Here is a 23619-nt window from a genome sequence, read left to right on the forward strand (position 1 = left end):
TAAAGTATTTATTCATTTAAATTGTCAAGCAGGTTTTACTTTATTATTTTAAAAGAATTGTTCTTTGGATTCTAATAACTGCTCTACATGCAAAACAAAATTATTTGAGCCTAACCTTATCCTGGATTTCACAACATTTTCAAAACAAAATGAATTGCATTCTGAAAAATATATCATCTTCTTCCTAGACTCCTGTTATCATAAGCTACACCTGCAGCTCTTGTTAGACAATTACTTTTTGTTCTAATCTCACTAAATAGAACCAGTTAGCACTAATCTGACTGATATATTAAAGGTTTGATTTTTGTTCTTTTTATTTATTTTGTGTGAAACCAACAGACTTACTGCAGTATAATGGTACCTTAACAGTCAAGTTAATTTAGCCAAAAATTAAGCTTAATGAAGAACCAATTTTAGCATAACTTCAAGCCTTTTGTGTCCTTCTTACTTTGTGTATGTTTTAAGTGATCAAATCCTGATAGGCAAAGGTGTTCTACCAGAAAGCAAAAGCATCATGTTCTGCCAGTGCAGTGTGGAACATTGCTGATAGGATTCCCTAATGGTACTCTTTTTTTCCAGAAACTTGATTCATTCTTGTGTTTCACTTATTGTTACTTTAGTATGTGGAAAACAAATTCTTTCTTCCTTTCAGTCAGAACCACAAACTAAAATGTATAGGTTTCTCATCAGTTTGCTAAGTGAGATTCTGGACACAGAAGCCTTCAAGGTAATTGCCAGCTAGGGCCTCAGGTATTATTGGGTGCTGTTACCTTAAACACATATTGAAGATGTCTCTTTTCCAGTCTTCAAGTGAGTCCCATTCAGACTTCCATTGAACAGTTATTTTTGGTGTCCTACCTACTGCCTGGGGATGTATTGGTTAGTGATGTGCTCTGCTTTGATGGATAGAATGTTAATAGGCAAACACCCAAGTAATTCCATTAGAACTCTGCTTTTTTGTTTGCCAGTTTTCACAACTTCCTCCTTGGCCAATGATCTATTTCACTATCTTATTGTGTCCTGTAGAATTCATCTCCATTTCCTGAGCTCTCCCAGAAAGGTACCTGGTTCTGTCAGTTCTTCCATGAGGGAAATTGCTGATAGGATTTCTTAGCTATCACTTTTTTGCAGTCTTTCATCTGTCTTGGACTATCCTTTCTTTTCCTTGAGTATGAAAATTTAATTCCTTTCCTTCTGTTTCTCACACACTTTCCATGAAAATCTTAATGCATTTTACAATGTAGAAAATTTTATTTTTCTTCTATAAAGCATTGCTGAATTGTAGCATACTTAGTCATCTTCTCTTCTGAATTCTTGCCCTATTTCATATTTCTTTTCTGAAGTTATTAAATGCTCCAATAATTATTTTTACATTTTTGGGTGTCTGGCCTGAGTGTAAGTCAAGAGTAGGGACCATTTGTCTTCATTTGTCTAGTATTCAGAGTTTAAATAAGAACAGGAGATGCTGACTGCATAGCTGTCCTGTCTACTGAATTAGCTCATTCACACTACCACAATGTGTGGTGACATTGACTCAAATATCCAAAGTTAACATCTTTATCAAACATCTGCCATAGAGATGTCTCTTCCTCGTTGGTGTGACTTGTTTTCTTTTTCTATTGTGTTTTATTTTAGTCTGTTCTGATTTTTTCTTTTCTTTTTTCTTCCCCCTTTTTGGTTCCTTGTAGAAAAAAAAGATCACTAGCTAGTCACCGAAATGATCCATTATGATACACAGAGTCAGGCTCTAAAATATTGGATTTCTTCTTTAATTTTTTATTAAATGGTAGTAACTCAAAGGGGGATGGGATGGAAATGGTATAGTTTTATATGGTATAATTTCTAATATTTAAAAGTTATAAGAATGTGTGTATATATCCTCTAGATATCCAGGTTTTATACTTTAATCGATGATGTTATAAATTTGACTTTTCGTCTATGATTCTCTCAAGGAGTTGAATCCTTCCTAGGTATGAATAGCAATATGGTGATTAGAATAAATTAGCAGGTCCAGTGTCATATTCTCCTCTGCACAAATATCCACATTTTTGTTGAGATTACTTTCCTCTGTCTGGTTGAACTTGCCTCAGGGTAGAATGATTATCCTTTAGGAACATAATAACCTTTCAGGATATCAATAATGGATTTTTTGTTATTTTTCCAAATTAGTAAACAGAATGAGAAGATCACCCATGTTCAGCTTCTGAGATACACATGCTGTTTAGTAGCACACACATTTTTAATCTCGTTTTGTGAAACCAGCAACACTGTAGGACGAGCTAATTACAACCAAAGGAAGGGGCTAAGAGGATGTTTGTGGACCAGTTTTGAATCATTTTTCTTTATTCTTTTGTTAAGTATGTATTTTTATTTAACAGTCTAAAGCCAGTAGTTATAATCTTCAGATAAATACTTGAATTCTGAAAGGCATACATTTTATGAAGAAGAGTTAATATAGTTTCAATTCTCTGATGCCTTTGATATCACCAACTATTCATAAGAACTGACATCTTAAGTGAAATCCAGGATGTATATTTGTTAACTTCTATTAATCATGTTTCTACAAAATTCTTAAAAACTTCAGTTTTGTGGATTTTAGGAAATGATTTTGGTGTAATCCTTAAGTTAACTAGAAGGCTGATGAGGTAGTTCTTTGGTGATGTGCTTTCTGAGCAAGCCTGAGGAAGGGAGGAACTTAGCCCCTTAGCACCAGCATTAGAGCCAGGTGCAATGGTGTGCATCTGAAGCTCCAGTGCTGGGTATCAAGGCCACAGAAACAGTGTACCTTACAGAGCTTGTTGGCCTGACAGGTTGATTGTGACCCAGGTAGACACTTAATGCTGATCTCTGGCTTCCACATGTACATGTAGGAATCAGTGTACCTTCACATACACACACACACACACACACACACACACACACACACACACAAACACACACACACACACACCATTCCCCCACACACATATAAAACAAACAAATAAAAAACACGAAGAAAACCTAATGTAGACCAGCTAGATGGCTTAGAAGGTGAAGGCACTTGCTGACAAGTGTGACATTCTACGTTCATTGCCCAGGATCCACATAGTGGAAAGACAACGTATTCAAAAGTTGTCTTCTGACTTTGTGTGCATGATGCCACATGTATTAATACATATTTGCATGTGTATCTACACATATAGATATGAGGACACACACAAATGCAAAAATCTTTAACTATATAAAAGTAACCAAACAGAATATAAAATGTATCTATAATACTTGGCACTTCAGGGCTGGTACACAGACACACAAGCAAAAAGACAGATGGACAGATATATACATACACACACACACACACACAAAGAAAAAGTGAGGGGTAATGGGGATATGGGGAGAGGGAGAGTGGAGAGAGAGAGAGAGAGAGAGAGAGAGAGAGAGAGGAAGAGGGAGAGAGAGAGAGAGAATGGGGATAGAGAGAAAGAGAAAGAGAGATTACTGAACAAGTATTTGAAGAATTAATAATTATCCAGGAATGGCTATGTGCCTAAGGTTTTACTGTATGCTTTGTTTAAAGTTATGTCCTATGCATAAATTTATATAGTGCTTCACCACCCAACACATGAGCTGAAATTTACTTAGAGGAGCAGGGTTTCTTCTCTTCATTTATTGGATATTTTCTTTATTTACATTTCAAATGTAACCCCTTTCAAGATTTCCCCTCCAAAAAACCCCTCCATTCCCCCAAACCCTGCCTCCATGATGGTACTCCCCAATCCACCTTCCCATTCCCCCCACCTTCCTCCCCTGGCATTCCCCTGCATTGGGACATCTAGCCTTCACAGGATCAAGGACCTCTCCTCTCACTGATGCCAGACGAGGCTCATCTGCTACATATTCAGTTGGAGCCATGGGTCACTCAATGTGTACTTTTTGGTTGGTAGTTGGGAGCTCTGCAGTGCCTGGTTGATTGATATTGTTTTTCTTCCTATGGGATTGCAAACCCTCTCAGTCACCTCAGTTCTTTCTCTAATTCCTCCTTTGGGGACCTCATTTTCAGTCCAATGGTTAGCTGAGAGCATCCTCCTCTGTATTTGTCAGGCTCTGGCAGAGCCACTCAGCTATATCAGGTTCCTATCAGCATGAACTTCTTGACATCTACAATAGTGTATGGGTTTAGTGTCTTTACATGGGGTGGATCCCCATGTGTGGCAGTCACTAGATGGTCTTTTCTTCAGTCTCTGCTCCTTGTTTTATCCTGTGAGTATTTTGTTCCCCCTTCAAAGAAGGACTGAAGCATCCAAACTTTAGTCTTCCTTCTTCTTGAGCTTCATGTGGTATGTAAATTGTATCTTGGGTATTCCAAGTTTTGGGGCTAATATTTACTTCTCAGTGAGTGCATAACATGTGCGTTCTTTTGTGGTTGGGTTACCTCACTCAGGATTATATTTTCTAGTTCCATCTATTTGCCTAAGAATTACATGAAGTCATTGTTTTTAATAACTGAGTAGCAGTAAGTTACATTGTATAAATGTTCCATATTTTCTGTATCCATTCCTCTGTTGAGGGACATCTAGGTTCTTTCCAGATTCTAGATATTATAAGTAAGGATTCTATGAACATAGTGGAGCATGTGTCCTTGTTATAAGTTGGAGCATCTTTTGGATGTAAGCCTAGGAGTGATATAGCTGGGTCCTCAGGCAGTAGAATGTCCAATTTTCTGAGGAATCTCCAGAGTGATTTCCAGAGTGGTTGTACCAGATTGTAATCCCACCAACAATGGAGGAATGTTTGGTTTTCTCCACATCCTGGCCAGCATCTGCTGTCTCCTAAGATTGTGTACTTAGTCATTCTGACTGGTGTGAGGTGAAATCTCAGGGTTGTATCATTATCATGTCCCTGATGACTAAGGATGTTAAACATTTCTTTAGGTACTTCAGTGCCATTTGATATTCTTCAGTTGAGAATTCTTTGTTCAACACTGTAGCTCTTTTTAATAGGGGTATTTGATTCTCTGGAGTGTAACTTTTTTTTGAAGCTTGATATTATAGGTTTATTTGATTTTTTAAGTGGGATTTTTATATTTACATTTCAAATGTTATCCCTTTCCTGGTTTCCCATTCATAAACCCACTATCCCATTTCCCTCCCCTTCTTCTATAAGGATGTTCCCCCTACCCAACCACCACCCATCCTGGCTCCTGCCCTGACATTCCCCTACACTGGGGGATCCAGTCATGGAAGGGCAAGGGCTTCTCCTCCCATTATTGCTGAACAATATTGCCATCCTCTGCTACATCCTCTGCTGGAGCCATGAGTCTGTCCATATGTTGTCTTTGGGTAGTGGTTTAGTCCCTAGGAGATCTGGTTGGTTTGTATAGTTGTTGTTTTGAGGTTACAAATCCGTCAGTTTCTTCAATCCTTTCTCCAACTGCTCAGTTCAATGGTGGGCTGTGAGCATTTGCCTCTGTATTTGTCATGCTCTGGCTGAGCCTCTCGGGAAACAGCTATATCAGGCTGCACTTCTTGGCTTTATCAATATTGTCTAGTTTTGGTGGCTGTGTGTACATGGACTGGATTCCCAAGTGGGGCAGGCTCTGAACGGCCATTATTTCAGTCTCTGCTCCAAAATTTGTCTCCATATAGCCTCCTATAAATATTTTTCTTCCTCTTCTTAAGAAGGACTGAAGCACCCACACCTTGATCATCCTTCTTCTTGAGCTTCATGTGGTCTGTGGATTGTATCTTAGGTAATTCGAGCTTTTGGACTAAGATCCACTTGTCAGTGAGTGCATACCATATGTGCGTTTTTTTTTTTTTTGTGCTTGTGTTACCTCACTCAGGATGGTATTTTCTAGTTCCATCATAGTTGCCTATGAATTTCATGACATCATTGTTTTTGATAGCTGAGTAGTACTCCATTGTGTAGATGTAACACATTTTCTGTATCCATTCCTCTGTTGAAAGGCATCTAGGTTATTTTCAGCTTCTGAATATTATAAATAAGGCTGCTATGAACATAGTGGAGCATGTGTCTTTGTTGTTTGCTGCAGTACCATTTGGGTATATGTCCAGGAGAGGTATAGCTGGGTCCTCAGGTAGTGGAATGTCCAATTATGTGAGGAACTTCCAGACTGATTTCCAGAATGGTTGTACCAGTTTGCAATCCCACCAACAATGGAGGGGTGTTCCTCTTTCTCCACATTCTTGCCAGCATCTGTTTTCACCTGAGTTGTTTTTTTTTTTTTTTTAATCTTTGCCATTCTGACTGGTGTGAGTTGGACTCTCAGGGTTGTTTTTGTTTTCATTTCCTTGATAACTAAGGATGTTGAGCATTTCTTTAGGTACTTTTCAGGCATTCTATATTACTCAGCTGAAAATTCTTTGTGTAGTTCTGTGCCCTATTTTAATAGGGTTATTGGGCTCCCTGGAGTCTATCTTCTTGAATGCTTTGTATATATTGGATATTAGCCCCCTTTCAGATGTAGGATTGGTAAAGATCTTTTCCTAATCTGTTGATTGCCATTTTGTTCTAATGACAGTGTCCTTTGTCTTACAGAAGCTTTGCAGTTTTTTGAGGTCCTACTTGTGGATACTTGATCTTTGTGCATAAACCATTGGTGTTCTTTTCAGGAAGCCAGTGCCCGTGTGTTTGAGGCTCTTTCCCACTTTTTTTCTGTTAGTATGAGTGTATCTGATTTTATGTGGAGGTCTTTGATCTACTTGAACTTAAGCTTTGTTCAGGGTGATAAGAATGAGTTAATTTGCATTCTTCTACATGTTGACCTCCAGTTGAACCAGCACCATTTGTTGAAAATGCTGTCTTTTTTTCCACTGAATGGTTTTAACTACTTTGTCAAAGATCAAGTGACCATAGACATGTGGATCCATTTCTGGTTCTTCAATTCTATTCCATTGATCTAACTGCCTGTCTCTGTACCAATATTGTACAGTTTTTTTTAAAATCACTATTGCTCTGTAATACTGCTTGAGGTCAGGCATGGTGGTTCCCCTAGAAGTTCTTCTATTGTTGAGGATAGTTTTTGATATCCTGGGTTTTTTGTTACTCCAAATAAATTTGTAAATTGTTCTTTCTAACTCTATGAAGAATTGGGTTGGAAATTTGATGGGGATTGCATTGAATCTGTAGACTGCTTTTAGCAAGATAGCCATTTTTACTATATTAATCTTGCCCATCCATGAGTATGGGAGATTTTTCCATCTTCTAAGGTCTTCTTCAATTTCTTTGTTTAGAGACTTGAAATTCTTGTTATAGATATTTCACTTGCTTGCTTAGAGTCACACCAAGATATTTTATATAATTTGTGACTATTGTGAAGGATGTCATTTCCCTCCTTTATTTCTCATCCTGTTTATTGCTTGCGGAGAGGAAGACTACTGATTTGTTTGAGTTAATTTTATACCCCATCACTTTCCCTAAGTTGTTAATCAAGCTTATTAGTTCTCTGATTAAATTTTTGAGGTCACTTATGTATACTACCATATCATCTGCAAATAGTGATATTTTGACTTCTTCCTTTCCAATTTGTATCTTTTTGACCTCATTTTGCTCTCTGATGCTCTGGGTGTGACTTCAAGTACTATATTGAATAAATAGAGTGAGAATGCCTTGTCTAGTCCCTGATTTTAGTGGGACTGTGTCAAGTTTCTCTCCATTTAATTTAATGTTGGCTACTGGTTTGCCGTATATTGCTTTTTACTATGTTTAGATATGGGTCCTGAATTTCTGATATTTCTAATACTTTTATCATGAATGGGTGTTCAATTTTGTCAACTGCTTTCTCAGCATCTACTTGAGATGATCATGTGTTTTTTTTCCTTTAATTTGTTTAAATTGTGAATTATGTTGATAGATTTCCATATTTTGAACCATCTCTGTATCCCTGGGATGAAGCCTACTTGATCGTGATAGATGATCATTTTGATGTGTTCTTGGGTTCAGTTTGTAAGAATTTTATTGTGTATCTTTGCACTGATATTCATAATGTTAATTGGTATGAAGTTCTCTTTCTTGGTTGGGTCTTTCTGTGGTTTAGGTATAAGCATATTTGTGGCTTCAGAGAATGAATTGGGTAGTGTTCCCTTTGTTTTATTTTGTGGAATAGATTGAACAATATTGGTATTAGGTCTTCTTTGAAGGCCTGATAGAATCCTGTACTAAATTCATCTGGTTCTGCAATTTATTTGGCTTGGAGACTTTTAATGATAGCTTTTATTTCTTTAGGGGTTATGGGACTTTTTAGATAGTTTATCCGATCCTGATTTAGAGTTTATCTGATCCTGATTTTTGTACCTGGTAACTGTTCCATTTCATCCAGATTTTCAAGTTTTGTTTATTACAGGTTTTTTTTTGTGATAGCATCTGATAATGTTTTGAATTTCCTGTTGTTCTGTTGTTATTTCTTATTTTGTTAATTAGGATACTCTCTCTGTGCCCTCTGGTTACTCTGGCTAAGGGTAATCTATAATGTTGATTTTTTCAAAGATCCAGCTACTTCGTTGCTTCTTTATGCAATTCTTTTCATTTCTACTTGGTTGATTTCCCAAGTTTGATTATTTCCTGGAGTCTACTCCTCTTATGTGTATTTGTTTCCCATGGTTCTATAGCTTTCAGATGCAGTGTAAAGCTGCTAGTGTGTGCTATCAGAATTCTCCTTATGGAGGCACTCAGAGTTATGAGTGTTCCTCTTATCACTGTTTTCATTGTGTCCCCTAAGTTTGGATATATTGTGCCATCATTTTCATTAAATTCTAAAAAGTCTTTAGTTTCCTTCTTCATTTCTTCCTTGACCAAGTTATCATTGAGTAGAGCTTTGGTCAGCTCCCATGTGTATGTCAGCTTTCTATTGTTTTTGTTGTTATTGGAGATTAGCCTTCGTCCATGGTGATCTGATGGGATGCATGGGATTATTTCATTATTCTTGTGTCTGTTGAGGCCTGTTTTATGACTGATTATATGGTCAATTTTGGAGAAGGTGCTATTAGGTGCTAAGGAGAAGGTATATTCTTTGGTTTTGGGATGAAATGTTTTATAATTATCTGTTAAATCCATTTGGTTCATAACTTTGCTAGTTTCACTGTATCTCTGTTTTGTTTCTGTTTCCATGACTTGTCCATTGATGATAGTGGGGTGCTGAAGTCTTCCAATATTATTGTTTGAAGTGCTACATGTACTTTGAGCTTTAGTATAGTATTTTTTTAATGAATGTGTGTGCCCTTGCATTTGAAGCATAGATGTTCAGAATTAAGAGTTCATCTTTGTAGATTTTTTCCTTTGATAAATATGAAGTGTTCTTCCTTTTCTTTTTTTGATAACTTTTGGTTGAAAGTTGATTTTATTCAATATTAGAATGGCTACCCCAGCTTGTTTCTTCGGATCATTTGCTTGGAAATTTCTTCCAGCCTTTTATTCTGAGGTAGTGTCTGTCTTTGTCACTGAGGTGCATTTCTCATATGCAGCAAAACACTGGGTCCTGTTTACATATCCAATCAGTTAGTTTATGTCTTTTTATTGGAGAATTAAGTCCATTGATATTAAGAGATATTAAGAAAGTTTTTGTTGCTTTCTGGTTTTTTTTCTGTTGTTGTTGTTAGAGGTTTTGTTTCTTTGATTTTGTCTGCTTCTTTGTTTTTGTTTCAGGTGTGGATCAACTTGTATTTTTTTAAATTTAGAACAGCAGGTACTGCATTTTTCTTGATTGGAACTGACTTAAGCAAGTAGTAATAAACTCAATGCAGTGTTTTTTTATTTTATATTCCTAGTGCCATGAGTGTCATAGTGTTACATAAACACCATTATTTTCCTGTTGTTTCATTTATAACGGAGACTGATGATAGCTTAAAACTAATTTTTTTTCACATATTTGTTCTTGTCTATAAGACAAAACTACAGCAAACTTAAAACTCTTTATTTGACTTTCATTTAAAATTCTAGAATGAGGGCATTATGAGGAAGTAGTACAGATTCAGAGTGCTCTGCAAGTTTTTCATGGTCAGATAGCATTTATTACTGAAGCCAGAAGTGATGGACAAAGCAGTCTGCCTGAGCACAGATCATGCTTTACCCCTGTTGAAGTAACTGACTATGGCTGGCTAAGTTCGGCTGCTGGGTAGACAATGTCTCAGAGATGTCTGTCAAACTAGATTACAAGGACTCAAGCACAGAGGCATCCTCAGTCTGAGGCTTCCTTTACCATTTTCCTGTTTATGTTTTGAAATGTTTCAAGGAGTCTATAACTAATTGCTGTTTTAAATAGCAAATACATTTATAAGAATGAATGAATTCATGGCATTATATAATTTGGGAAACAAGTACAAATGAGAAAATGTTCCATGCACCACCATCACCTATAAATATATATATTTTTTCTTTTTTTCCTTTATTAACTTGAGTATTTCTTATTTACATTTCAAATGTTATCCCCTTTCCCGGTTTCCGGGCCAACATCCCCCTAACCCCTCACCCTCCCCTTCTATATGGGTGTTCCCCTCCCCATCCTCCCCCCATTGCCGCCCTCCCCCCAACAATCACATTCACTGGGGGTTCAGTCTTAGCAGGACCAAAGGCTTCCCCTTCCACTGGTGCTCTTACTAGGCTATTCATTGCTACCTGTGAGGTTGGAACCCAGGGTCAGTCCATGTACAGTCTTTGGGTAGTGGCTTAGTCCCTGGAAGCTCTAGTTGGTTGGCATTGTTGTTCATATGGGGTCTCGAGCTCCTTTAAGCTCTTCCAGTCCTTTCTCTGATTCCTTCAACGGGGGTCCCGTTCTCAGTTCAGTGGTTTGCTGCTGGCACTCGCCTATGCTTTTGCTGTATTCTGGCTGTGTCTCTCAGGAGAGATCTACATCTGGTTCCTGCCGGCCTGCACTCCTTTGCTTCATCCATCTTGTCTAATTGGGTGGCTGTATATGTATGGGCCACATGTGGGGCAGGCTCTAAATGGGTGTTCCTTCTGCCTCTGTTTTAATCTTTGTCTCCCTATTCCCTGCCAAGGGTATTCTTGTTCCCCTTTTAAAGAAGGAGTGAAGCATTCGCCTATAAATATATTTTAAAATGACTGTGTGACCTACTTACATTAGGCTTTTGTAAACAGATACAAAATAAAATGCCAAAGAAGCAATTATAGACAGTAAGCAAGGTATGCTGGTTCTTCTATAAATTTAAGAGCACACTCTGAATTTTCATTATGTGAATCTCCCGAGAAAGGGCTACCTTTTTCTACTTTAAGATTTTTTATCTAGACAACCTTTATTGATTTCTTAAGCATACATCTTTGATATATTCAGTGTTACATAATGATATTAAGACACATTTGCTTAGTATACTGATTAGCTCAGGACATGTGAGGTATCTCCAATCACCATCATTTGTATTTGTGACAAGGACAATCAAAATCATCTACAGGGAGTGGGGCATGGGGAATGAGAGAGGAGAATAGAAGAATTCAAATGATATAAAGAGAGAAATGATAAAAATGGAAAGAATGTGGAGGAACAATGTGAGGGAGGTCAGTCAAGTAGAGGAGGAAGGGAATAGGAATAAATTATACTAAGATTTGAAAAAGTCTTAAGGAATTATATTATTTTATATTTAACTTTTGTTTATGTATACACATACATGCACACACAAACATGGAAATGCACACACACACACACACACACACACACATATATATATTATATATATATATATATAAAATTTATCTATCATCCATCCTATTCATGAAGCTATGACATTTGGGAAGAAAATATTTTTGTCATGAACCAGAGATCATCTAATAAAAACCCTAGTACCAGTAGTGAGTTCAAGAGACTTCTAAACAATATAGGCTATTGTTCTCTCCTAGTTATTTCAAAACATACAATACAATATAATCTATTCTAATCATCCTTCTGTGTGATGGAAAACTAACCCTCTTCCTCCTGTCTGGGAGTGATTTTTTTTACCCATTATCGAATCTGCTTTAATCTCCTTTTACTTTTCCTACTCAATCTCTCCTGACTCTTCTTTAAATAATGCTTTAGTTTAATCTTTGAAATGTTTTCTGTTCTTTGCTTAATTAATGAATATGGATTTTTGTTGAAATATGAGACATTGCACACATTCTTGGAAGCATTTGGATTAGTTCTTCTGAAAGAATAGACTCAAGAGTGAAATCCATAGCTGGAGATGTATCTCAGTGACAGAGTCTGCAAAACACATCTATGGAGGGTCTGTGTTCAGCCTGAAGCACCACAAAACACAGAATCAAACCAACAAAGATTACAAGTGACTTTCTTTGGAGCTATGGAATAAAGATAATAAGAAAATCATGTTCTCAATCAGATGTAGCTTGCAGAAGAAAGGAACCATTATTATACAACCAAGAAGACTACCTCCTCACAGGACAGTGGGGTTTGTTACTTGAGTCAAAGGATTTCTATTTACAATCCTATGTAGGTAGCCCTAATAGTAAAGAAATTAGGTAGAATTTGCGGGGGAGGGAGGAAGTATGGTAGACACTCAAGTTTTTAACTACTTTGAAATGTTAACAAAAAACAGGATTCTGTCTAAGCTCCATCCCAGACAGTTACCCGGCAATAGCCAGGTATGCCTTACACTATAAAAGGTGCTTGCTCCCTCCTTACTCTCTTGCTCTCTTGCTCTTATCTTCTCCCTCCTTTGTCCCTTCTCTCCCCTTTCCTCTTCCCTCTTCTCTCCATATGCTCACAGCTACCCTCTACTCTTCTCTTCCTCTTCTTTTCCCCTCTTTCTTATTCTCTCCCTAACTCTCTCTGCCCATACTACCTTTTTAACTCCACTCCCCATGCCCTGAATAAACTCTATTCTATATTATACTATAGTGTGGCTGGTCCCTCAGGGAGAAGGGATACCTCAGCATGGGCCTGCTGAGGTATCTTCTTCCCCATACATCACCGCACCTCCGTAGAACATAATCCCCCCTCTCTTTTTCTTTTTATAAACACATCAGAGGAGGAAGAGAAAAAAAGGAGAAAGCAAAGAGAGAAGAAGAGGAAGAGGATGAAGGGAAGAAGGAAGACAAGGAGGAGAGGAAGTCAAGAAGAGGAAGAGGAGGATGAGGAAGAGGAACAGGAAAGATCATTCCTTCACAGTCATTTAAGGCTTAAAGTTTACCCATAGTACCTGGTACACCAGTTTTCTTCTCAGAAATCAAATATGCATCTTAAATAGGTCAGTGTGCTTTGAGGACCAACTTATCCCCCAAGTCCTGGGTCTTTAGAGTACAGGAGCTAAGTGGAGGCTCTCTGTGACATTCAGTCTCTGACAGGAATTTGACAATCACGGCAGTTGTTTGGTTGCTTCCCAGGGGATTCATCCTGGCTATATACTCTTCAGGTAAAACAACAGCAAAGTCTCACTAGAGGGGCAGTAGATGGGATAGAGTAGAGGAATAGAGTAGAATTGGAGTTGGAGTCACTGTTCTGCATATGAAAGAAGAGGTTTCCCTGGGATTCCACTAATGCTCCTTATGAGTTTCTTTTACCTGGATTGCTACATGAAATGATCTGTGTAGACTTATTATTCATACTTTACCAAAGTAGCTTAGATTCTGTTTTTAGTGAAGTATTATTATTTTCCTTTATAACAGGTTAATAAAAGATAGATACTTTGCCAATTGCTCTTTAGTGTGCACTACTGTTTCATATTTTAAAAATGCAAAATTGATTTTATGATAAACTTTTACAAAAATCTAATATATACAGAGATACTCTATCCAGAGATTGTAGGTGTTATGTTAGAATCTCAGATATATTTTGGATACTAAAATGTGTGTTGTAAATGAACTCTAAACTGATAGGTTTTCTATTCCAAATCCAATCACATAATTCTACATTTATACTATACCTAACTAATTAATTAACTCTGAGTTCTGCTATTTCATTTATATTGTGGATAAATATGAACAAATCTTCTCAGAACCACCAGATGGCACCCAGGCACTGTGATTTTGGTGGAAGACTGTCTAAAGACTCACAGGGGAAGCAAATACAATCTATAACTGCACATTTTCTCACCACTTAACATAAGGGAAAAGTTCAGTTTTATTTTTTTCCTACCCTCTTCAAATCTAATCAAGTTATTTATTGAAATCTTTATTTAAACAGTCTCCCTTCTAAAGGAATGTTGAAAGATCATCTTTATGGGTGACAAGTAGTATCACATTACAGACTTTTATCTAATCATTGTTTATTTCATTGCTTTCCTAATTTATGTTGATAATTTTCATGCAACTAATTCTTGAAGACATAAAAAGCTCCTTTTAAATTATCTAATATTTTCATGGCTATAATCTTCAAGATTCACAATAATGAAGGCTCAGAACTGCTGACTAAGCAAATGCTCTTCTACTGTTTTTATCTTTACAGGATGGAAAAACTATTTTCCTATCTTCAACTGCACCTAAGGACTAAATGACCTTTGACAGTAAAGAACTTTTTTTCTTGAGATAAATCATGGGAAGTTCTTAATTCTCATATTCTAAACTGGAAGAAAATACGGAGACAGATCTGGAATGGATCAACATTTTTATCCAACACACACTTTAGTAATAAGATGAAGCCCAGAACTTACTTGTTCTAAAATGTTTTGAAGCCTCTCTATCTCACAATCTATCACAAATTTCTTCTCTTGTCTTCTGTCAAGCTCTTCTAGCAGTTGCCTGTAGCTGACATCATTAAAATTTTCCACACATATTGCACTGACATGCCATCCATTTTGTCCTGCTTTTTCCATTATAGCTTGAAGTATTGAATACCCTATTAGAGAGGAAAAAAAGTTAATAAAATTGTGCTTTTAACTTATGTAAAGACATTACTTTAGACTTATGCAGAAACTTAAACAATCAATATTTCTCATATTTAAAACACACAGAGATCATTTTGAATCTTGAATATGTGAGACATTATTTAAGAATCCCCTTTTCCCTTTTTTTCTTTATTCAAGCAACAGATTCTCTTAAGCTATTGATTGGATGAAGTTGTCACAGTATACCTTCTGAAAAATCTCAAAAATCCCTCTATGGGAGAATATTCATTTGGTATATATATATATACCAAATGAGATGAGATTAAACAATACTCCATTGCATCACTGCCTGTAGTCAATATCAATTTAATGAAGCCTTTTCTTATTTAATATTCTAGAAAAAATATTTTTAACAAAGGTTTCAATTTTTTTGACTGAACAGGGTACAAACAACACTTTTGGTTTAACTATGGAAGAAAGATACACAAAAAACCCAACAAAAAAACAAACAAAACAAAGTAAAACACCCAGGAAGACTATGGTATTAATTGAGGATGTATTATTGTCAGAGTCTCATTTGATGATATAGGCAGATCTATATAGTGATAGCATTATTATGTTTGACTTGTCTTGGCAGAAGTGTGTATGCTTGGTATGAGGTGAATTATCAACTCAGATTAATAAGCTCTTAGGAGAGATAGATATTGAAATGCATGTGGCCAAACTTTTCAGAGTGCAGTAGGGAATACATGTGTCATGTGACTATATTGGTACCAGTTGAGAGGCAGACATAGGGGCTCGTCAGCTTCAGCTGCATAAGGAAGGAGTTTATAGCCAGTCTGGGCCACACAAGTTCTTGTCAAAAAAACTCCACACAAACAAAATAAAATGATTTTTGGGCAGGTTGATGAAGTGACTCCAGTACAGGCAGTTGACACCAGAGCTTGGTGTGCTGAGTTGCATTTTCAATGTATGTGGTGGAAGAATAGAATGGATTAATCCAAATTGTTCTGTTACATTCACAGGCATGCTGGGACATGTACACACATGAAGCTAGTAAACAAGGAAGTAGTTAAATGTAAAGCACAACTACAGTAGCCCTGACAAATCACAAGGTTTTGGCAGATGGAGTGCTGGTTTGGTGAAGACAACTTCTTGGGGAAAGGCTGTGGTCTTTGCTTGTTCTTCGCCAAATCTCCCTGCAAGTGGAAGGAGACTTCAGCTTTCATACTGTTTTCACATCTGTTTCCCAAGACCTCAATTTTTAGTTATAGCTTGAAAGATTAAAAAGGAAAAGATTCTCTGAATGTATAAAACATCCTTTAGATAAAAATAAGTTAGGACCAGAGTCATTCATTTTTTTGAACTTTATAGCTTGGCATAAATAAAATATTCTATCTAGTCTCCTTAAGAGTGTTTAACAGCAGTGTGATCTCATCCTGTAGTTGCTGTCCCTGAATTCTCCCTCTGTAGGTATTGCAGTTAGACTAGCTGGCAGGATTCAAAGGGAAATTTTAAAGTGAACACATCAGACTATTAAAAGAGAGCACTTATTTGGAATTTCAAATTTGGGAATTTCACTTTGAGGTTATGTTTTCTCTTTCTTAGAGCTCCAAACAGTATGATGTACAGACAATGTCAACAGATGGACCTGATGATGAGATCATATCTGAAATATAAATTGCCTGATTTCCTGCCAAATGAATACCATGGCCGTCAGACTTCATTTCTATTTAAATGAAAAAGTCCCCAAAGAAGAAAGAGGGCATGCTAATTACAATATGCTTATTCTGGATATGTATTGCTCCTTTTAGTCTTTTCATTGTAGTTCCTACCTGTAATTATCTTTTCATATCTCACCTGCCATTGCCCTTCTCCCACCAACCTGAAACCTAGGGGCCTCATTTCCTGTTCAATGAACATGGAAGCTTTTTAGTGTCTTTCCTTCTTTCTTTTTTATTGATTATATGTGTGTTTGGGTGACATATGTGCATATGCATGTGGTAGGCCCCCAAGTATCAGATCTCTGTTTCATCACTTAGTTCTTAGTAGTCAGAAGTGGGTGATGTTCTTTCTGCCCCCAGTTCCTTGCTTCTTTCTTTCTTTCTTTCTTTCTTTCTTTCTTTCTTTCTTTCTTTCTTCCTTCCTTCCTTCCTTCCTTTCTTTCTTTTTTCTTTCTTTCTTCCTTCCTTTTTCTTTCTTCCTTCCTTTTTCTTTCTTCCTTCCTTTTTCTTTCTTCCTTCCTTTTTCTTTCTTCTCTCTCTGTCTCTGTCTCTGTCTCTGTGTCTCTGTCTCTGTCTCTCTCTGTGTCTCTGTGTCTCTGTCTCTGTCTCTCTCTCTCTCTCTCTCTCTCTCTCTCTCTCTCTCTCTCTCTGTATGCATACTCCTATTTCATCTTTGCATGAGACTGTGGAGACTAGAGAGTATATCACCCTTCATCTTAATCTAATATTTTGAGCAAAGATCTCTCACTGAATCAGTACTTTGCCATTTCTGCTAGACTGGCTGAGTAGGGAGCTCTACAAGTGAATCTACCACTCTCAGCACTTGGATCACAGGTGCCATGTCACAATGTTGCCATGACTGGCTTTTATGTGGTACCAAAGATTTGAACTCAGGTTCGCATGTTTCCAAATACTTTACCTATTCAGTTATCTCTCTAGTTATTGAGAGCTCTCTTATTGCAAAAGTTCATATTTCACTTCTCTCCTTGGGCTTGTGTTCTTCTGGTAACTGAAGCAAAATTTCTTTTATTTATTTATCAATATCTATGAATATGTTATTTGACTTGCAATGAAGACTTCAAGGAATTATAATTGACATCCATTTTTCTCTTTTTATTTGTGACCATATAAAGATAATTTCAAGATTCTTGTTTGCTTGATTGAATGCTGAAAAATGGTAAACATGGACCACACACTGGCTTCATCTCCCTGCTCCCTTGCATTGACTTCAGCTCTATGCATGCTGCGGCTTTATTTGTCTAAGTACTATGTGGCTGTCAATTCTCATGTCAAGACAAAGTGTACACATTGCTGATGATGATATGACTTTTACAGGACATAGAGAAACATACACATTAATGAAATTTATATATTTTTCCACTTAGAAAATACTGCAAGATTCACACTAACAAAACCAAAATTGGACTTTAAAGGCAACGTTTCACTGTCAGATTGTTCAGATTTAGAAATTATGCTGCAAGTGAAGTAAGACAAAAACCTAGAAGACAATTCTGGGTAAATATCAAAGGATGCTAGTCATTGAAAAGGCCCATTAATCAAAGTCAGAAATCAATGGCATCTTTAAAAGCAGCAGGAAGGACACACAGTTACAGTCTCAGAGCCTCGCTCAAGTTTTAAGTCTTTTATTAATCTGTTCACTTTAATACACTTGCTCACCATTTACTTCCCATTCAGTACATGTGCCTTTTTAATTTGCCTTTTTAATTGTTGGGGATGTATTGCTGCAGGGAGAAAATGCTGCATTTGAGGGTATGATGAGATAACTTACTTGTTATATAAACTAGAAAGAACAAGTCAAACTGTACAGTTTGTACATCTGACTGTGAGTTATATCTTCATTTTCTTAAAAATATGCAATATAATATTGTTAACCAAAAGTGAATGCTATATTTTGCATAAATGTCACATAGATAACAATAATTCATTACTATAAATAATATTTTACATGTTATGTCATCTTGAAAAGTTGTCTAATATTGTAATTTCATATTCTTTGGTTGAAAATTTTCTGGGTTCAAGATCTTATAAAGTGCATCAATATCAACAAAGACACAAATAGTCTTCTTACAATGAGTGTGATATCTATTAAGCATAATTAGGTAAGGGATGGATAGGTCAAAATATAGCATTTTTCAAATAAATGCAAAAAAATAAAAATATTCTGCAATTACTGTAGAGTACATTCTGGTACATTTATATTACTGGATCACAGTAAATAATCAGCCTTTCCAAAGTTCTTCAAGAACACTGTCAAGCAAACTGAAGTATCTACATTATATTATCTTATTGTACAATGATTATATTAAATAAAATGGCAGCCAGGCTAACACTTCTGCAGCACTTCACAGCAAAACCTGTATCACAAAAGAAAGTGACCTTTAGAGTGATGAGTAGCACCTCAGTGGTATTTCTTCTTCAACACAAATTGGGCTTATTTAATATTTGTTGTGTAAGATTTACTTAGTATATTTGTCAATACACAAACCAGCAGTAGGCTAGACAGGAGAAATTCATGCCTGGGAGGAGATCACTTCAAAAAATATTGGAGCGATCTGAATACTGTGGACTGTTTCATCTGCCTGAAGATCAATAAGTACCTACTGTGTTTTCAGTGCCATAGTTATGGTCAGATGGCACAATTCTTGATCTACAAACCATGTTTCAAAGGATTAGGACATTAAGGAGAAAAGGGGAAAGGGTAAGAACACAGGATTTATCAAGGAAGTTGATCAGAGTAACAAAGTCAGGGGAGGAAGAAGCAAATGATGCATGTTGGATGTGGGATAAAGAAATGTCTAGGTTATAAAAACTGTGAGGTGTGTATGTGTGTGTGTGTGTGTGTGTGTGTGTGTGAGAGAGAGAGAGAGAGAGAGAGAGAGAGAGAGAGAGAGACATAGACAGAGACAGAGACAGAGACAGCGAGAGACAGAGAAGAGAGAGAGAGAAAAAGACAGAGACAGAGACAGGCACACAGAGAAAGACAAAAACACATAGAGATAGAGACAGAGATATACAGGGAGATACAGAGAGACAGAGAGATACAGTGACAGACAGAGAGGCAGAGAAGAGAAACAGAGAGAGACAGAGACCCAGAGAGACAGAGAGAGAAAGAAGCAGAGATAGTGAAAGACAGAGACAAAGGCATAGAAAAAGATAGACGAGATATTTGATTCCAATAAGGTGCTGTTTAGCCTGGAAGGAAGAGATGAAGTGAACTGGTAGCCACCTGTCCCTACATAAAATCATCTTCATTGTTTTGCAGAAATCTGTTACTCTGGTCTGGCGCTAACTAGTGGGTTCTAAGAAAATTGTAGATCGGTCTGAGTTATGAGGTTGATTTTGAGATCCTTGCTGTTTTTAATGTGACATGCTGGAAGTACAATGTATATTTAGCAACCACTTTGTTTGGACACTTGTCAAAGCACCTCAGAGCTGAAATAATGTTTCATGGTCAGGGTCCTGACCTGAAGATCTCAGCACATTAAAGAAATGACAGCCTGGGTAAATTTTCTGACAGCCACTACTGCAGTGTTCATTTGTTTGTTCTACAGATTAAGAAGCACGTGGTAAAATAAATGAAAGTTTTCTTTCCTATGTAGATTGAAAGGGTCCATGTAAATCTAGGATAAGAGAAAAGGACTAACTTTTTTTAGAGGACAAATGCCAAATCTACTTACAAAGGTGAATGGAATGTTACTTTTACATCTGGCTTGAGGCCCCCCAAATATCTTGCATTGTCTGACACTAATATTTCTCCATCTTTCCTACACTGCAGTGTTCATTCTCAGTACAGATGATAACTGACAAAGGAACTAGAGACATTAGATCTGTAAAGCACAGTAGCAAGGATTCTAAGTTGTTTTCTCCTAACAATTTCTCCTTCATTCAAACAGTGGATATCTAACCTGGGATAAATATCCTCAATAAGTATTTTTTATCCCATGTCATACATCTAGAGATATGACTCTGACCAAGTGTCACGAGTGGAATATAAGTAAGTTTTGGAGTACATTCCTGCTTTACTGTTCATTCATCTTTCAGCTGAGTGTGAATCCCACCCCTGGCCACATAGCTCCAGCTTTAAGTGATGAGATGAAACTATTTTGTCTATATGACTTTGTTATTCATCAAGCATTTAATAAAAATTTGGCTTTTGTATTCTGTCTCTTGTAATATTTTAAAAATTATTGGGTTTTATTTGCTTTTGAGATTTTAATATAATTACATAATATACTCTCCAATATCTCCTTCCAAAACCTCCTATATAATTCTCCTTCTTTTCTTTCAAATTCATAGCCTCATTTTTACACTGATTGCTGTTATATGCATTAAAAAGCACAAATGTCGGGTTGGGAATTTAGTTCAGTGATAGACTCTTGCCTAGCAAGGCCCTGAGTTCAGTCCCCAGCTCCAAAAAAAAAGAAAAAAAAGCATAAACCTCTCACAATTAAACTCTTATTTATATTTTATATAGTATAATGGTTCTTATATATGTCATTTTTACTCTATTTTTTAAATTTTTATAGATTTTAATTAAAATATTATTAGATTACTTTCTTCTCCCCTTCCCAGAATTACATTTTATGGGGAACTAAGCTCATTGACTTAGTGATGTGGACTATGCTTACTGACCATCTGTCATTGACTTTTCTGTAAAAGGAATAAACCTCTTGTCTTGCTTTGCCATTAATATGACAGAAGTAGAAACTTCTGTTAGTTGCAACTAAATCTGCTGTTCATACATATTATCATGCATTCGCATATCTTCAAAAGTTTTCAAAAGAATGTAGAAAGCCAAAAACTCCTCCAAAGATTTTTGACCACTATTTTCTTCTTACTCTATGATGTCTCTGAAACTGGCCACAGGAAGAATTTTATGTCTGTACTTGAATAGACTATTAATCCATATATTCATTACTGATAGGGTGTTTAATTGTCATTATTTATTGTCAAATTGACAGGATTTCAAATCACCATGGGCATGTCTGTGAGTAAATTCTTATATTAAGTTAACTGAAAGGGGAAGATCCACCTTGAATATGGGTAGTGTTTTTTCTATGGGTAAAAGTCACAGATTGAGTAAAGAGAAGGTAGCTGAACTCTAGCTTTCATCTTGCTGGCTGTGGATACAGGAGACATCTCACATCTTCCAGTATGCCTTCCGCACCATAGACTAGATTACTTGCACAGAAATCCCAACTAAGCCTTTCCTCTTTTATTTTAAGTTTTGGTCTCAAAACAAACACCTACTTAATAGAACTATGAATGCAATTCTTCAGCACTTCTGTGTATAAGTTCTTTACTATTCAACTATTATGTTATGATACACTCAAGTAAATTATCATAATTTTCTCTTAGCTGTCTCAAACTATTTTTAGTCACTATTTTCATACTGATCACCTTCCAGCAGAAGGAACTGCCTTTCAAAGATGTATTAAAAGGTACAAATCTTACAGTCCCACATAAATGTCATCACAGAATAGCACTGCTCTTTTTGATTGTTTCTTCCATTCTTTGACCTAGTTTCTTTCTAGAGAGGGAGAGAGAAAGAAAGCTGGATTGATGAGGAGGTGGAGAGGATCACAGAGGGGGGAAGAAAAAGAAAACTGTGAGTACAATGTATTGTATGAAAAGAAAATAAAATTTTAATTAAGAAAGAAAAAAGGGAAAGAGACCATTTTAGATGGCTAGCAAAAACAATTAAATAAAACTGGCTTTCAATAAGTGCCTATATACATATGTGAGATAATAAAAAGCAAACAAATGAAAACAAAACAAACCAACAAACCAAAAACCCAACTCTTCTAACCCACCCCACACCCCATAATCAGATGACTTTCTGCAGACATAACCTCTCATGGTCTCTCCATATGTCACATTCTTTTTTTTTTTTAAGGGCCATTAAGAGGGCTTTATTATTAGTTTGTAATTTTTTTTAATTTTACTTTTTTTTAACTTGAGTATTTCTTATTTACATTTCGAGTGTTATTCCCTTTCCCGGTTTACGGGCCAACATCCCCCTAACCCCTCACCCCCCCCTTCTTTATGGGTGTTCCCCTCCCCATCCTCCCCCCATTGCCGCCCTCCCCCCAACAATCGCGTTCAGTCTTAGCAGGACCCAGGGATTCCCCTTACACTGATGATCTTACTAGGATATTCAATGCTACCTATGAGGTCAGAGTCCAGGGTCAGTCCATGTATAGTCTTTTGGTAGTGGCTTAGTTCCTGGAAGCTCTGGTTGCTTGGCATTGTTGTTCATATGGGGTCTCGAGCCCCTTCAAGCTCTTCCAGTTCTTTCTCTGATTCCTTCAACGGGGGTCCTGTTCTCAGTTCAGTGGTTTGCGGCTGGCATTTGCCTATGTATTTGTTGTATTCTAGCTGTGTCTCTCAGTAGAGATCTACATGCCGTTCCTGTCTGCCTGCACTTCTTTGCTTCATCCATCTTGTCTAATTGGGTGGCTGTATATGTATGGGCCACATGTGGGGCAGGCTCTCAATGGGTGCTCCTTCTGTCTCTGTTTTAATCTTTGCCTCTCTATTCCCTGCCAAGGGTATTCTTGTTCCCCTTTTAAAGAAGGAGTGAAGCATTCACATTTTGATCATCCGTCTTGAGTTTCATTTGTTCTAGGGATCTAGGGTAATTCAAGCATTTGGGCTAATAGCCACTTATCAATGAGTGCATACCATGTGTGTTTCTCTGTGATTGGGTTACCTCACTCAGGATGATATTTTCCAGTTCCAACCATTTGCCTATGAATTTCATAAAGCCATTGTTTTTGATAGCTGAGTAATATTCCATTGTGTAGATGTACCACATTTTCTGTATCCATTCCTCTGTTGAAGGGCATCTGGGTTCTTTCCAGCTTCTGGCTATTATAAATAAGGCTGCTATGAATATAGTGGAGCACGTGACTTTTTTATATGTTGGGGCATCTTTTGGGTATATGCGCAAGAGAGGTATAGCTGGATCCTCAGGCAGTTCAATGTCCAATTTTTTGAGGAACCTCCAGACTGATTTCCAGAATGGTTGTACCAGTCTGCAATCCCACCAACAATGGAGGAGTGTTCCTCTTTCTCCACATCCTCGCCAGCATCTGCTGTCACCTGAG

The 23619-nt window shown here is 36.9% G+C and overlaps 1 protein-coding gene and 1 long non-coding RNA gene across 14 annotated transcripts in view; one reads left to right on the forward strand and one right to left on the reverse strand.

Moving 5' to 3' along the window:
• The window catches only part of Gria4 (glutamate ionotropic receptor AMPA type subunit 4), a 474601-nt gene that overhangs the window by 146099 nt on the left and 304883 nt on the right, over positions 1-23619 (reverse strand). For all 12 annotated transcript variants that reach the window (XR_010053935.1, XR_010053936.1, XR_010053937.1 and 9 more), the window contains exon 5: positions 14592-14776. Coding sequence is in view for 9 of the 12 variants with exons in the window: in XM_063265032.1 (XP_063121102.1) it covers positions 14592-14776 (185 nt within the window). In the remaining 3 variants the exon portion in view is untranslated. The remainder of the gene's footprint in view (positions 1-14591; positions 14777-23619) is intronic.
• Positions 1-23619, forward strand: part of LOC120094073 (uncharacterized) — a 43553-nt gene that overhangs the window by 16505 nt on the left and 3429 nt on the right. The window contains exons 2-3 of one of the 2 annotated variants that reach the window (XR_005487939.2): positions 12970-13190; positions 22034-22118. This is a non-coding gene — a long non-coding RNA (uncharacterized LOC120094073). The remainder of the gene's footprint in view (positions 1-12969; positions 13191-22033; positions 22119-23619) is intronic. The other variant, XR_010054319.1, reaches the window with a different exon arrangement.

The sequence above is a fragment of the Rattus norvegicus genome, chromosome 8, assembly GCF_036323735.1.
Source record: "Rattus norvegicus strain BN/NHsdMcwi chromosome 8, GRCr8, whole genome shotgun sequence".
Taxonomy (NCBI): Eukaryota; Metazoa; Chordata; class Mammalia; order Rodentia; family Muridae; genus Rattus; species Rattus norvegicus.